This window comes from Opisthocomus hoazin, chromosome 8 (genome assembly GCF_030867145.1).
Source record: "Opisthocomus hoazin isolate bOpiHoa1 chromosome 8, bOpiHoa1.hap1, whole genome shotgun sequence".
Lineage (NCBI taxonomy): Eukaryota > Metazoa > Chordata > Aves > Opisthocomiformes > Opisthocomidae > Opisthocomus > Opisthocomus hoazin.
Genome location: NC_134421.1, coordinates 3,221,071 through 3,236,107, shown reverse-complemented (window position 1 = coordinate 3,236,107; position 15,037 = coordinate 3,221,071). Strand labels below are relative to the sequence as shown.

The 15,037-nt window shown below is 54.3% G+C and overlaps 1 protein-coding gene across 4 annotated transcripts in view; it reads right to left on the bottom strand.

Annotated features, from left to right (window-relative positions):
- Nucleotides 1-15,037, bottom strand: part of LOC104330263 (sodium- and chloride-dependent GABA transporter 1) — a 51,907-nt gene that overhangs the window by 16,597 nt on the left and 20,273 nt on the right. For all 4 annotated transcript variants that reach the window (XM_075429599.1, XM_075429600.1, XM_075429601.1 and 1 more), the window contains 7 exons: nt 14,683-15,032; nt 8,590-8,721; nt 7,811-7,911; nt 4,391-4,500; nt 3,691-3,823; nt 2,350-2,484; nt 694-797 (listed from right to left, as the gene is read on the bottom strand). In XM_075429599.1, the coding sequence (XP_075285714.1) occupies nt 694-797; nt 2,350-2,484; nt 3,691-3,823; nt 4,391-4,500; nt 7,811-7,911; nt 8,590-8,721; nt 14,683-14,926 (959 nt within the window). In that variant the 5' untranslated portion in view covers nt 14,927-15,032. The remainder of the gene's footprint in view (nt 1-693; nt 798-2,349; nt 2,485-3,690; nt 3,824-4,390; nt 4,501-7,810; nt 7,912-8,589; nt 8,722-14,682; nt 15,033-15,037) is intronic.

Below are 15,037 nucleotides of genomic sequence, written 5' to 3'. Positions count from 1 at the left end.
AGCCCCAGGGAGCCCCAGGGACCCTGGTACAATGATCACACCATGGCCTCTGGGCTGCAAGTTGTCAGCAAGGGGACATTGGGGATCACAGAATCACAGAATGACAGAATGTCAGGGGTTGGAAGGGACCTCTGTGGGTAATCTAGTCCAACCCCCCTGCCAAAGCAGGGTCACCCAGAGCAGGCTGCACAGGACCTTGTCCAGGCGGGTCTTGAATATCTCCAGAGAAGGAGACTCCACAGCCTCCCTGGGCAGCCTGTTCCAGGGCTCCGTCACCCTCAGAGGGAAGAAGTTCTTCCTCATGTTCAGCTGGAGCTTCCTCTGCTTCAGTTTGTGCCCATTGCCCCTTGTCCTGTCACTGGGCACCACTGAAAAGAGCTTGGCCCCATCCTCCTGACACCCACCCTTCAGACATTTAGAAGCGTTTCTAAGGTCCCCTCTCAGCCTTCTCTTCTCCAGGCTGAACAAGCCCAGCTCCCTCAGCCTCTCCTCGTAGGGGAGATGTTCCAGTCCCCTCCTCATCCTCGTAGCCCTCTGCTGGACTCTCTCCAGTAGCTCCTCATCTTTCTTGAAGTGGGGAGCCCAGAACTGGATGCAGTACTCCAGGATCAGGCACCTCAGACTCACCATGACCCCCTCCCTCACCCGTGAGCACTCCCTGCCACACAGGAGGCTGGAAAAAACCCAACAGACCTGTAGACATTGTTGTGGAAAGTGTTGTAGCTCCCCAGCGCGATCAGGGACCCCAGCCCCAGGCCGTAAGAGAAGAAGATCTGCGTGGCTGCATCCATCCAGACCTGTGGAGAAGGAGCCAGGAGAGGAACACGGCGGGAGGGACTCCACGCTGCAGACACATCTCCTGCAGCAGCGCAGTGCAGGGCAAGGGAGGGCTGGGGGCTCGGCCATCCAGCCCGCTGGGGTGGTCAGGACATGCGGGCACCCTGTCTCTAGGGCCACGGGTGCCCCTGTAGCTGGTTGCTGACCCAGGCTCCAAGGAAACATTTTGGACCGTGGCTGGAAATTTCACAGAAGCCACCTTGGAACCTGTAGCTGTGTCACTGCCAACTGGGCTGAACTTGTCTGAAGAACAGACTTTTTTCTGTGCCTTTCTGAACATCTGTCTCCAGGGCTAGAGAGCAATGCCTCCCTGAAGAGGAGGAGGAGGAGGAGGAGCAGGGCGTCTGCATCCTTCCCGCGCCGCAAGCGCATCGAGAGTGCAGCCTGGCCCAGCACCAGAAGTGCATCCCCAGCCCTGTAAAACCCATGGCTCAAAGCTGCTTCCAGGGACAACCAGGGATGGAGGAAGGGTTGTGCATCCCATTTTCTGAACCTTGTCCCTCAGCCCCTGGTGCAGGTCAGAAAGGACTTGTGCATCATCTGGATTCATGTGTGTGTGCGCTCACGCCCTCACAGCTGCCCCCCGAGGGCTGCTGCTTCCCTCGGGCCCCCACGTCCCATGCTCACCCCCTCCATTTCTCTTCCACTTGTGTGTCTTTGATTTTCCAACATGGAGTTTCTTGTGCAAACAACTGCAGAGGGCAGCTTGCACAGCTGGTCCTGGTGCCTTAAGGGCTTAAAGCCTAGAAGGCACCTGAAAAGGGGGCAGAATGTTCATTGAAACAACCCTTGTGGTCTCGAGATCCCTGTTTCCAGTGCTGGAGCCAAGGCAGCTGGCAGCACAGTCACAGTGAGTTTCCTGCAGGAGGGATCGTTGTGACCCCCCGGGGAATCATGGGTCTCCAGTTGTCCTTGCTCACAAGTGACTGGTGACCTCTGGAGCCGTGGAAGCATCGTTGCTGCAAAAGGCAGAGTCTGTGCTGCCTGGAAAACTTTGCCTTTGCAAGCCTCCGTGCTCGTCCTGGGTCCCCTCTGTGCTTCCACTGACCAAGGCAATGTTACCGGCCACCACTCATCATTTCAGCACTTCCAGAAACCGCTTCTGTGTGCACTGTCGCACTTGTGCCGCTTCTGAGCTCTCCACGCTGGCAGCAGCTCTTTGTCCTTTCTGTGGGACCACCAGATCAAGACCTAATCACCAGCCCTGGGACAGTCAGTGAAATGAGGCTTTCCCAGCCCACAGGAGACGTTCCTTTTTCTGGGGAAATTTCTCAAACCCCCCACCCCGTGGATAATACTGCTCGAGAACAGCAGAGCTGCTGCACGGATTTCCACCCACGAAGGGCTTGCTCTTCAGCTTTTTCTCATGACTCCTCTGTGAGGGTCATGACTGCTTGAGCGGGCAAACACTCCATTTTCTTTTTAATACCTAAAATACTCAAGGAAAGTGCCCGGGGAAGACGAATGTGGCAGTAACCGGGAGGCACGAGCTTTCCACACCGGGGTACAAACCTCAGAGTTGGAGAGCTTTCTGAAGTCGGGCGTGAGGTAGAAGAGGATCCCCTCCTTGGCTCCCGGCAGTGTGACTCCCCGGAAGAAGAGGATGAAGAGCATGAAGTAGGGGTAGGTGGCCGAGAAATACACCACCTGCGAAAGACACCACGGGAGAGAAGCCCTCAGCCTGCCAGTGCCCAGGAGCTTTCCTGCCCGCGGTGGGCTTGGGTCCAGCGAGTGTCCCTGTGAGGGGGAACAGGGTCCCCATGCACCACCGCTTTTGGCAGCGTTTCCTCATGTTTTCTGTTTTCCTTTCCCGTGCTGGGAATGTTTCTGGCTGCTTGAGGTTTCTCTGCCAGTGACACGCAAGGACACGCTAATGGCAAAAGTAGCAGGCTAAAGTCTGGGTGAATTGCCCAAAGACAAGGGAATTGCAACGGGGATAAATGTAGTCTGCGGACGTAATCCTTTTAAGTCACCACATCCTTATTTTGCAGAGCTAAAGCTGGTGTTTCTCTAGTCCAACGCGACAGGCAACATGAGCCGTCTTCACTCCACTGCTTGCTTTTCAGCCCCGTTTCAGGGACTCGCAGGTACGTGGCACCCCTCCTCACGGGGCCCGTGCGGGCAATCACCGCGGCTTTGCTGCGGCTGCGTAGCTAAAACCTGTTTGAGAGCCACCGGGGAAGCGAACAGCTTAGGTGACCTATGCCTGAAGCGCTTCCTTCTGATCCCTCCGTGAGATTATTCCTTTCATAATATTGTCCCGCGACACCACGCTGTGTGTAAATAACACATCTCAGCAGCTCAGCGTTGCAGCTTCGCTAAACGAAGCAATTACCTTTCCGCTGAGCTAGCCTGAAACGCTGCGCAACGAGTAACAACGTGCTTCTGATCTGGAGGTCTCACACCAGTACCTAAAGGGCAGCAGGAAAATTTTCGAAAGAGATGATGATGCCACCAGCAGCATTTGAACAGACCATGATTTTCAAGAGGAGGGGGAGCCCAGAAGACGCCTCGCTCTGTCAAAGGGCTGTCCCAAGATGGGAAACCTAAGGAATCTCTGAAAATCTCTTCCCAGGTTCTTCAGAGGAACTGAGTGCTCAGACCCCTGACATTACAGGGAAGAGTTATTCTCTACACTTAGAATGAAAATTACCATAAACGTGGAGGCAACTTTTACGACCGTGAAAGGTAAATGCCAGAACTTTAGTAACAGCTCCTGAAATTCTGCCTGGAAACACCGTAACCTTAGTTATAGGCACTCAAAAAGAATGGAATCCGCAGGACATTTCACCAGCCGAGACCCGAGCGCGGCAATGAGAGGCAGCACCGAAACACCCGGTCCTTGCACCGTACCTTGCCTGTCCACTCCACGCCCTTCCAGATGGAGAAGTAGACCAGCAGCCAGGCCAGGGCCAGCGTGCCGGCCAGGGGCCAGCGGACGGTGCCGGGCTCCCCGAGGCCCCCGGACATCTGGTGCATGTTCCTCCTAGGGGCAGGAGATGTTGCGTTAAGGGGAAAATCAACCTTTGGGGGCAGAGGGACCGGAGATCCCGGAGGCGGCTGGAGGGTGAAGGGCCAGATGCAGACAAGCATGAGAGCCTGCAAAGACCTAAAGGGACCTGAGGCTCATCGCGATGGGACAAAGGAAGGAGAAGAGAGGCAGAGAGGCTGTTATCCCCTCTGTCCATCTGACCTGCGCAGCGTTCACAGAATCACAGAATCACAGAATGGTTGGGGTTGGCAGGGACCTCTGGGGGTCACCCAGTCCAACCCCCCTGCTGAAGCAGGGTCGCCCAGAGCAGGCTGCACAGGACCTTGTCCAGGCGGGTCTTGAATATCTCCAGAGAAGGAGACTCCACAACCTCTCTGGGCAGCCTGTTCCAGGGCTCCGTTCCCCACATCCATGCCCACCCCGGCCGGTGGCTGGCTCTGACCCCCTCCTGCCAAGGCTGTCCAAGGACAGGTGCCGGCAGGCACGGCCGCAGCCCCGGCGAGCAGGCACGGCAGCCCCGGCGAGGGGGAGAAACCTGGTGTAGGCAGGCTGTGGACGTACTCCCAGAACTCGGTGACGGCGCTGGTGAGGTTGGTGGTGTCGCTCAGGGAGTAGTTGGAGAAGCAGTGGTCGGTGTTCCAGGTGTTCCCACAGCTCTGCCACGGCAGGTCCTGTGCCGGCACAAGGACAGCAGGGTTAGCATTAATGTGACATCTCTGAAGGACAGCGGTGAGAAGAGAAATTTGGGTTCTTTTGAACTGAAATGCATTTGTTTATTTTTGCAAAGAGAATTGACGACTCGTTTGGATGGGCAGGAACCTCCCAGCCAAAAGTGTGAAACGGTTTTCCAAAACAGTCATAAACTGTGACATGGATTTTCCAGGAAACAATATCACGACGTGATTAGGGCAGTGCTGTAGCTCTAATAAAAAGTTAACATTTCCCCAGATAGAAAGCCACTTCCAATTAACTGTTGGTAATTAATAGTTACTAATTAAAGCAGCTACCAGGGGATGTTGTGTTTATAATCATTGCGGCTTTTGGCTAGCTTCACTCAACAAGTGGTTGGAATTTACCACACAAAGAATAAACATGGATTTGTTACTTCTCTCTCGTTTATACCAAGCTTCAATGCTTAGAAGACAACACGGCACTGAGCATGGTGGGTATTGGTTTGTCTGTCCCAATAAGCTACTCTAGCATGAGCCCAGGACTGAATTTAAAGTGTGGTAGCTATTTTGTGCTGTCCTCTGCCCTGATTATAAGCAGCACGAAGGGATTCCTGGGAGATATTTGCACCTTGGGGGGCAATGTGACGGCAGCACACTGCTACAGATTTAATAGAATCAGCTCTGGGGCTACAAGCAGTGAAATCACAGCGTCGGGGGCTGCGCAAGCGCGCCGGGCGACTTGCCCGTGGTGTGCAGTGCCACGGCCGAGGCAGCCCAACAGGAGCAGCTCGGGTACCTCTCTGTGTGCCAAGGGAGCCCAACAGGAGCAGCTCGGGTACCTCTCTGTGTGCCGAGGGAGCCCAACAAGAGCAGCTCGGGTACCTCTCTGTGTGCCAAGGGAGCCCAACAGGAGCAGCTCGGGTACCTCTCTGTGTGCCGAGGGAGCCCAACAGGAGCAGCTCGGGTACCTCTCTGTGTGCCGAGGGAGCCCAACAGGAGCAGCTCGGATACCTCTCTGTGTGCCGAGGCAGCCCAACAGGAGCAGCTCGGGTACCTCTCTGTGTGCCGAGGGAGCCCAACAAGAGCAGCTCGGGTACCTCTCTGTGTGCCGAGGGAGCCCAACAAGAGCAGCTCGGGTACCTCTCTGTGTGCAGCAATCTCACTTCCCGAGTGCAGAGTACGCAGATAGATGCAGAATGGCTATTCTGCATGATTTCCCTCCGCAGATAAGACCTCAGGCTCCAGCTCAACAAAGCTTTAAGAGGCTGTTTGTATCCATTCCTATTCGTCTACGAACACAGAAACCCTTTAGAAATATCATCTGTGTTTCAAGTGCTTTGTGGCGTCAGTGCCTTCACCCCCTGCCTAACTCGGTTCACTCCAGCAGATGACAACCCCTCATGTGCACGCTGGCTTGGCAGAAGGACTATGCAGGGCCAGGCAGGGACACCCGGGTGGCTGCCCAGACTGTTTGCACACACCCAGTGACTTCATTGCGGACCTGCTGGTTGCAGTGAAGCCAACGCAAGGGCTCGAGCGGCGCAGCGCAGCAGCCCCGCGACCACACGGTTTGCACGTCAGAGAGGCTGCGCAGCTCTTGCAAGGAGAGGCAGTCAGGGGGGCCGTTTGTTGCTGCTCCATTTCCTCTGAATTTCAGAGGACAGAAACTGCGGAAGGCAAACTGCATTGCTGTGAAGATTCAAAGTATTCACGGAGTCACAGAACGTTACGGGTTGGAAGGGACCTCTGTGAAGGGCAATGGGATCTTGGGGTGCATCAAAAAGAGTGTGGCCAGCAGGTCGAGGGACGTTCTCCTTCCCCTCTGCCCTAGTGAGGCCCCATCTGGAGTACTGTGTCCAGTTCTGGGCTGCCCAGTTCAAGAAAGATGAGGAGCTACTGGAGAGAGTCCAGCGGAGGGCTACGAGGATGGTGAGGGGACTGGAACATCTCTCCTACGAGGAGAGGTTGAGGGAACTGGGCTTGTTCCGCCTGGAGAAGAGAAGGCTGAGAGGGGACCTTAGAAATGCTTATAAATATCTGCAGGGTGGGTGTCAGGAGGATGGGGCCAGACTCTTTCCAGTGGTGCCCAGCGACAGGGCAAGGGGCAACGGGCACATTCCTAGTCACATTTACCAGGTACAGGGGAAGGCATCAGCCTAGCTTTGTGATTTGCACCTTGGCTCCTCTGGGGAATCTTGAAGTATCTCTGGTAAAAGAAAAGGCCTTGAGCCAAATGCCTGGAGCTGCCTGTGTAGATAGGAGCACTGTCACCAGTCAGGTCTGTGACACCTGAATGTACCAAAGCCTCATCCTAAGACACATCCTGCCCAGGGTGTATCTGGGATGGGTTCCTTTTCTCCATTTGGGAATCCCCCAAGGGTGCACCTTATCATCCATAACCAACAATTTTATTCTGGACCCAGGAGCCTACAGTGGGTACTGGCAGTAGTAGCACAGCTGGGAATGCCAAACAGAATATTTTAGCAAAAGTCTTGATAGACACTTAAAATTTTTGATCAAATCAAAAAGTGAAACTGGATGTACAGCATTCGTAACAGCATTTCAGGGTTATAGCTAAATGAAAAGAAAACAGATCTCATTTGAACCATGGGGCTGATGTCTTTAAGGCTGCCGGTTGCTCAAAGACTCAAGGGAGCTCTTCCCAGCTGCTGGGCTGAAATAAATCATTCAGCTACCAAGAAGGTAATGTGGGGCGTGATTCTAACCTTGTGTGGTAGAAGACCCTGCTGTGGGAGAGGAATACACTATAAACCACAGCACCAAAGCACATACTAAGAGGACAGTCATAAGCAGATGTCTAAATGCTTTCTGAATCATTTTCCCAGCAGAAAAAAACCCCGGGATTTCTTTTATCAAGAGAAGCGTAAATGAGGACTAATTAAGGTCAGGACTAAGTCCTGGGTGATATGAACATGTTGTGACAAACCCAGTGGTGGAAATGTGCAGCTCTGAGATTCACAAAGCTCTAGAAATACAACGGAGACACAGGGTGGGTTTTAAAGACTGATGTGAGTGAGGAACAGTTCCCAGAGAGGGGATGGGACCAGCCCCTCCAGAGGACCACCCTCTCCAGAGGACAAGCATCAGTACCCATCAACACTATGTGACTGCCTCCAGGGCTGATGAGCCTCTTTGGGAAGGGTCCAGCAGGGCGCTGACAAAGGCTCTTTGCACAAATTGCAAGCAGTTAGTAAGTGTTTTGTGGCATAAACGACTCGCCCCCCATAAAGCAAGGAGTGAGGATCCAGAACACAGCCAATGCCACGCTGTAGACATGTCTGTGACTCACCACGGTGAAAGAGTTGAAGAGGTAGTAGAGAGCCCAGGCAATGATGACAATGTAGTAGATGTTCAGCCAGAAGGAGAGAACCACAGCTGCCAGTCCCACTCCTGCAGAGAAAGACGGAGAGCGGCGTCAGTCCAGGTCTCCAGCAGCCAGCTGAGCTCACAGGCACCACAGCCAGTTTCGTGGCAGAGCCAGAAAAAGCGAATCAGCTCATCAACGCAGCGCGTGCCGCAGTTGCACCGTGAGCTGGTCAGCAAGGGAGGCTCACTCCCTCGCACCTCGCACCCTCCCGTTTCCGCTGGGTGAGCGGTGCTGCCTTTCAGCACGGTACAGGGACAGAGCTCCATGAGAACAGGATCCTGTCACTCCCCTGGCAGAATTGCTCTTTCCCACATCCAAAGCGTTTCTAAATCACCACTGGTTTCCAGAATGCAGTAGCAACAGCAACAGGTTCAAATCTCCTATCTACAGCTTTCCCATGCAATTAAAGTCTACACAGGGACGCTTGGGGCAGGTCTTCTGCAACCAGAGCACCCCCGTCGAGGTCCCTGCTCCTCGGAAAGTGCCTTGTCACCACGCCAGACTGCTCGAACAGAGCACAGCGATGTTAGCGACTGCGGCTGTCAGGGTCAAGGACAGCTTGATAAAGACAGAGGGAAGACCTCCCCTCACCCACCACCCCATCCCTGTCCCCCAGGGGTTTGCTGATTTGTTTCCCAAACCGCTAAAGGTTTTTGTCTGTAGTTGTGTGCCATGGCCTTCACAAACTTACAGTCCAGTACCTTTAAACATGGGTGCTAATCTCCAGACTCCCAGTCCGCCGACAGAGGTGTACTGGCCCAGAGCAGTTTCCAGCAGGAAGAGAGGAATCCCAGCAAATACCAGGGTCAGGAAATAGGGGATGAGAAAGGCCCCTGAAAGAAGGAGCAATGTTATCAGACATCTCCCCCTTTTACCAAGAAGTAAATGCCTCCGGCTGCAGTTTCTTGCTCTGCAGCACCCACGAGATGAGGAGCAGACTTGCTCGGGGGCAGTGGTTTGCAGCTGGAGTTGGTGTGTTTGGTAGGTCTACCGTTGACATCACCACTGACTTCCCCTTGTATCTTCCTATCATTATGAACATATAGGTATCATACGTACTGGCATCACTAGCTACGTGGTGCCAGTCTCAGTGAGTTGTTAAATATGTGGGCAATGCTGAGCCCAGCCTGACAATGAACACAAAAGCCCGGACACTGACACCGGTAACTTGTTCTTGTTGATATTTCCTGTCTTACATGCAGCAGCTCCTAATTCACAGAATCACAGAATGTTCGGGGTTGGAAGGCACCTCTGTGGGTCACCCAGCCCAACCCCCCTGCCGAAGCAGGGTCACCCAGAGCAGGCTGCACAGGACCTTGTCCAGGCAGGGCTGGAATATCTCCAGAGAAGGAGACTCCACAGCCTCCCTGGGCAGCCTGTTCCAGGGCTCCATCACCCTCAGAGGGAAGAAGTTCTTCCTCATGTTCAGCTGGAACTTCCTCTGCTTCAGTTTGTGCCTGTTGCCCCTTGTCCTGTCGCTGGGCACGACTGAAAAGAGCTTGGCCCCGTCCTCCTGACACCCACCCTTCAGATATTTAGAAGCATTTATAAGGTCCCCTCTCAGCCTTCTCTTCTCCAGGCTGAACAAGCCCAGCTCCCTCAGCCTTTCCTCTTAGGAGAGATGCTCCAGTCCCCTCATCATCCTCGTAACCCTTCTTCACCTTGAGGGGAAATGTCAGAGGAATTTCTGGCATTGGCCACTGCTGCTTTGTTTCTAGCTATTTCAGTCCATGAAGGAAACTATGGCTAAGGTTGTATTTGCTCTGGTAACAGCCTGGTACATCTCCCCATGCTTGCTCTAGGTTTTACCTTTAACATTCCTGGTGAAAACATTATTCCTCTCTATGGACCCCATGGCAATCGTGTCATCACTAGCAATGAGGTAGTGCAGCCATTCAGCAGAGATTAATTGCACCTCATTATCAGAAGAGCAAACACAGTGGGAGAGCCTCGCTGTGCGATTTGAAGGCTGTACATGTTCAGGTCATCCTGACTTCTAGGACTAGGGGCAAAGCTCATTTTCAAGGCTTCTCCTGCACGTGCTGGAGCATGCCATCATCCCTGAGGAAGACAAAGTCTTGCAGAAGATGATGGCTGGGGAGAGAGAGGAGACACTTGGCTTGCTCAGAAGCAGCTGGCCGTGTCCGGGACAGCAGTGGTTTCCGCACTAGCCGGAGGGCTGAGCTGTCAGCCTGAGTTGCCTTCTCCAGCTATTAATGGGAAGGCAACCACGGAGCCAGCGAGCCAAGCCGCTCTGGAGACCTGCAGCCCAGCTAGCACCCGGCAGAGCCAGGCTCCGGCAGCTGCTCTCCAAGGGCAGGGAAGCAGCAAGGAGCAGCCCAGGCTGCTGGCGTGGGGGGCACGCAGCTGGGACGCCCGCCTGCCTGCCAAGCGGGAGCTGAGCCCGGCGGGGAGCGGCAGACGCCGGCAACCGGCACGTCCGACCGCGGCGGGCAGCCTGCAAGCGGGGCTGGCAGCGGGTGGTGGGGAGAAAACGCGCTCCAGGCCAGCAGCTCGATGACCGTGAGCCTAAATCGCAAGTTGGCACGGAAGCGCAGGCTCTCGGCTTCACCAGCAGCCTGGCGCGGAGGAGCCAACAGCTCTGGGCATCGTCCCCTGCCCTCTCACCGCCGCCGCAGCCTGCGAGGCTGGGATGGGTCCAGCCCGTTCTTCTTCACTGAAGAGTTTGGAGATGGAGCTCGTCAGCAGTCGCAGCGCCTGGCTCGCTTCTCGGCGAGCAGCTGATGAATGCTGGCCGCAGCCCTGACCATCCTGCGTTTTTCACCTACAGCAGGCCAGGAAGGTTTGCTGGTGAAACATTTTGTTAGCCTACTGAGAAAAACAAAAAACAGACAAACTTTTGGACCCAGGTCATTTATCCTGGCTTGACAAAGGTCCTCTAGCACAGGGGAGAAGCTACAGACCAGACCACAGCCGTGAAGTGAGGTCTGTTGGCAATGACACTGCTGCTCTGGAGGGTCAGGTCCCCAGGCAGACACAGACGTCATCCCCGGGTGCTGTACAGCCAGAGGTGAAATCAGTTTGGAAACTTGTAGGTAAAATTTGCATACCTGTGCCTAAATCCTTGGCACAGAGAGAAAGAGATAGTCTTTAACCTCTGGCCCTGGGTGGGCTGCTGAAAGGTCTGGTTCAGTTCCCTGGACCTGCTACAGGAGATTGTCTATGACCTTGGGAGAGTCCAAACCTGTCTCCAAAGTCCACGGGTCAAAGGGGTGATGGCGCTGGTCCTGTCCTGCCTGCTCAGGGTACCAGCCCTTGGAGGCAGGGAAGAATCACGCAGGGGCTGGCACTCACCGTGCAGCCCCAAACCCGCCTGCGGTTTCCCGCTCCTCATGCTGTACAGCAAGGAATAATAATTAATCCTTAAAATGGCAAACACTGCACATGAACCAATAGTTGAGCATTGCAGACTATTACACGCCGTTGCTTGGAGTCTCAGCGTCTGTATGAGAAATGCATGATGCTTATTTAAAGAAATGTTCTTCTCTGAAGTTATTCAAGCTCAAGGATCTCACAGGCAATTTTTAGCACCTACCAAGCCACATTTAGAGACATTTTAGAGCCCGGTAGAATCGTGTTGACATCAGAAGGACTGCATGAGGTTAGAAATCAGCGTAGAGGCTGGAGCGTTAGTCACAGCCGGGCACATTCAGCTGCCTGCAGAGCCAGCAGGGAGCCCAGGCGTCACTTCGGGTAAAGCCTGCTCCCCGCCGCGGATGCGCCTTGCGCCGGGCTGCCGTACCCTGGGTGAATACCCCCTAATTATGTGCCCGATTACAATGCCGAGCAAATCAGCCGTGAGCTGATACAATGCGACGGGGGTAAGCGAGACGACAATATTTCCACTCAGTTCAATTTGCCTGTGCGTAATGGAATCAGCCCACACGACCGCGCTCCGAGCGGCGCGCATGCAGGACGCCAAAATTAGACTCCCACCCACGGTCTGCTCCGCTCCGCTCCGGAGGCACCTCCGTCGGGGCAGAGCCAAGACGGTGCCCCCCGATCGCGAATCAGATGCCGTGCGGCCCTTCCTCGCTGTGGCTCCCAGCGATGCTTCCACGCGTCAGCCGGTCTCCGGCATCAGCAGCCTCCGCTTGCTGCTTGTTATTGCGAGCAGCCAGAGCGGGTAGGGGTGAGAGGAACGAGCGATGCGGGTTGCCACGAACGGCACGAACCGGCGGGCGAGGCAGGGCATTGGAGGGGAGGCAGGCACTGATTCCCACCTTTCATCCCTCCGGCGTTTTTGCTCGCAGCTGGCTGATCCCCGCGCGTGCCTTGCAGCTGCTGGGGCGCAGATCGCCCCGTGTGCCGTTGCTGGTGCTAACAATGGAGTCCTGCGTTCAGCTCTGGAGCCCTCAGCACAAGAAGGACGTGGAACTGTTGGAGCGGGGCCAAAGGAGGGCTACAAAAATGATCCGAGGGCTGGAGCACCTCTGCTATGAGGACAGGCTGAGAGAGTTGGGCTTGTTCAGCCTGGAGAAGAGAAGGCTGCGGGGAGACCTGATTGCAGCCTTTCAGTGCTTAAAGGGAGCCTGTAGGAAAGATGGGGACAATCTGTTTAGTAGAGACAGCAGTGACAGGACGAGGGGTAATGGTTTTAAACAAAAACAGGGTAGGTTTAGGCTGGATATAAGGAAGAAATTCTTTACAATGAGGGTGGTGAAACACTGGAACGGGTTGCCCAGAGAGGTGGTGAAGGCCCCATCCCTGGAAACATTCAAGACCAGGTTGGACAGGGCTCTGAGCAACCTGATCTAGTTAGTGGTGTCCCTGCTCGCTGCGGGGGGGTTGGACTAGATGACCTCTAGGGGTCCCTTCCAACCCAAAACCTTCTATGATTCTATGATTCTATGATAATAGCACTCCACACCTCCACAGCACCCTCCGTCCCAGGATCTCAGCTGCCTTTATAAATAGGATTAATTTTTGCTTCAAAACACCCCTCATCTAATTATAGACATTGTCATCCCTGCATTCAGGTGTGAGGAGACAGAGCCGTGGACAGCGTGGACCCGGTGTGTTGGAGATGGCGCGGCAACCACAGGGCAGAGACTGGGCTAAAAAGCAGTGCTGGGACTTAGCCACTGGGCTAATGTTGTATGAGGAGGGCTAGCACTTTCAGGTGCCAGAGTGTGGCTAGATCAAAACGGCAGACCCGCACCACGGCTCCGATGATGATAGCACAGGCTCCCCTAGGTAGGCCTGGCTCGTTCCCATAAACCCCACCTGGCTCAGGTGCATACTCACACCTCTGCACAAAATGACATACTGGATTAGAGATCTTCTTGTTAAAATGGATAATTGTCTGGTCTCTCACTGGGACTTGCCCCATGTGCTTCAGAGAAAGGGTCAAGATCCCCCTAAATGCCATGGAGCTAAGTGGACAGACCACCGCAGGTAGCTAGAACCCGCTCTGCTTTCCCAGGGCGGGAGGAGAAGAGCATCCTACACCACCTATGACATGGACAGAAGCAAGCTGGAAATATTCAGGAGAAGTGGTGAGAACCAAAGGCAAAGCAGGTTTTCAGAAAGAGAATTCAAAGCAAAAGGAAAAGAAAACAGACTTGGAAAACGAGCATGAGAAGAGGACCTCAGAGCAGCATGAATGAGTGTGGCACTGGGGACAAGGACTCTGGGCAGTGAAGAGCTAAGAGGGAAGCAAAGAGCAATACGGGAAGAGTAGTAAGGGACACTAAAATTATATATACAGTCTTAAAGGTGAGGTGAAGGGGTCTGGACTTGCGTGAGAAGCCTGAGAAATGGTTCGAGGAGGTGAGCAGCACTTCAGCAGGGAGGGAAGGTTATTTCAGGAACAGGTACAAACACTGGGAGAGCTGGGCATGGGGGAGAAGAGGAAAGAGCCTCTGCTCTACTGACACCAAAGCAGCCCATAATCCACCCTGCAAAAACATCTCCCTGCCAAGGCTAAACAAATAGCATCATTTTAGAGGGGAGCGGAGGCACAGGAGCGTATTTTCTGACTTGATCCAAGACATGCAGAAAGCCTGTAACTGGGCAGGGAGCTGATCTCCCAGATTTCTTGATTTCTAGCCCAGCGCTGTTTCCCCATTTGCCTGCCTTTCTCTAGCCTTGCAACGGTTTGGTAAAGTCTCAGCTGAGGACTGGTAAGGAAAGAATGCAGCAGGGCGAGAATAAAAAGAATAAAAAAGGCTGGTGCTGGCTGTCGGCAGAGAAGGACCCTGCTACCAGCTGCATCGCAGTTACTGTAAGTCCTTCGCCTGCTGCCACCTTCCCTCGTGGCCTCTGTTTTCCAGACATTAGGATGGAGGTGATAACCATGACCCTGCTCACAGCACTGTAGTAAGTCAGAGCTCATTTCCTTCCTCAGACCTGTGACCTAAAGTCCGATGCAAAACAGTTACCCCTTGAGAGTACACTAGACTGAGAAGAAGCCCACCATTAGCAGATACAAACCGATTCCCCCGGCAATGCCCCAGCATCCAGCTGGGAGCCCACGTGCAGAGCCCTCCTTGGGAATAAATGAGGTCCCAGGTGCTCTTTGCTGTAGCCCTGCAGAAGTTTGACAAAACTGAAACTTCTCATATTTCTTTGGTCTGCTTCTTCCCAACCTCACTTGCTCGTAAAGCCCACAGACCGTGAGAACTAATCTCCTGACAGCTTAATAACGCACTTAATGAGGGAGAGCTCTCAGCCAGGGGAGCAGCTGCTTGCCCAGACCCACACCAAACCAAAGACCCTTCAGGGAAGAAGGCTGCTCAGGGATGAGTGCAAGCGTGGAGTGTTTCTCTCACCTCCTCCATTTTTGCCGCAGAGATACGGGAAGCGCCAGACGTTGCCCAGCCCGATAGCATAGCCCACACAGGACAGCAAGAAGTCGAATCTCCCCTTCCAGGAGCCTCTGTCTGGGATCTCCTTCTTCTTCTTCTTCTTGGTGCTCACAGCTTCAAGGGCGATGGGCTCCGACTCCTCGAGGGCTGCCTGCTTCACCTCGGAGGGAGAGTTCAGATCCACGGAGGTGTTGTCCATCTTGCCCATCGCCACCGAGACGTACGGCCGCTCTTGCTCAGGGGCTGGAGAAGCAGGAAGGGCAACCTCCACGCTGGCTGAGCACAGATGAGATGGGAAGCACTGGGAAAAGCTCCTGAT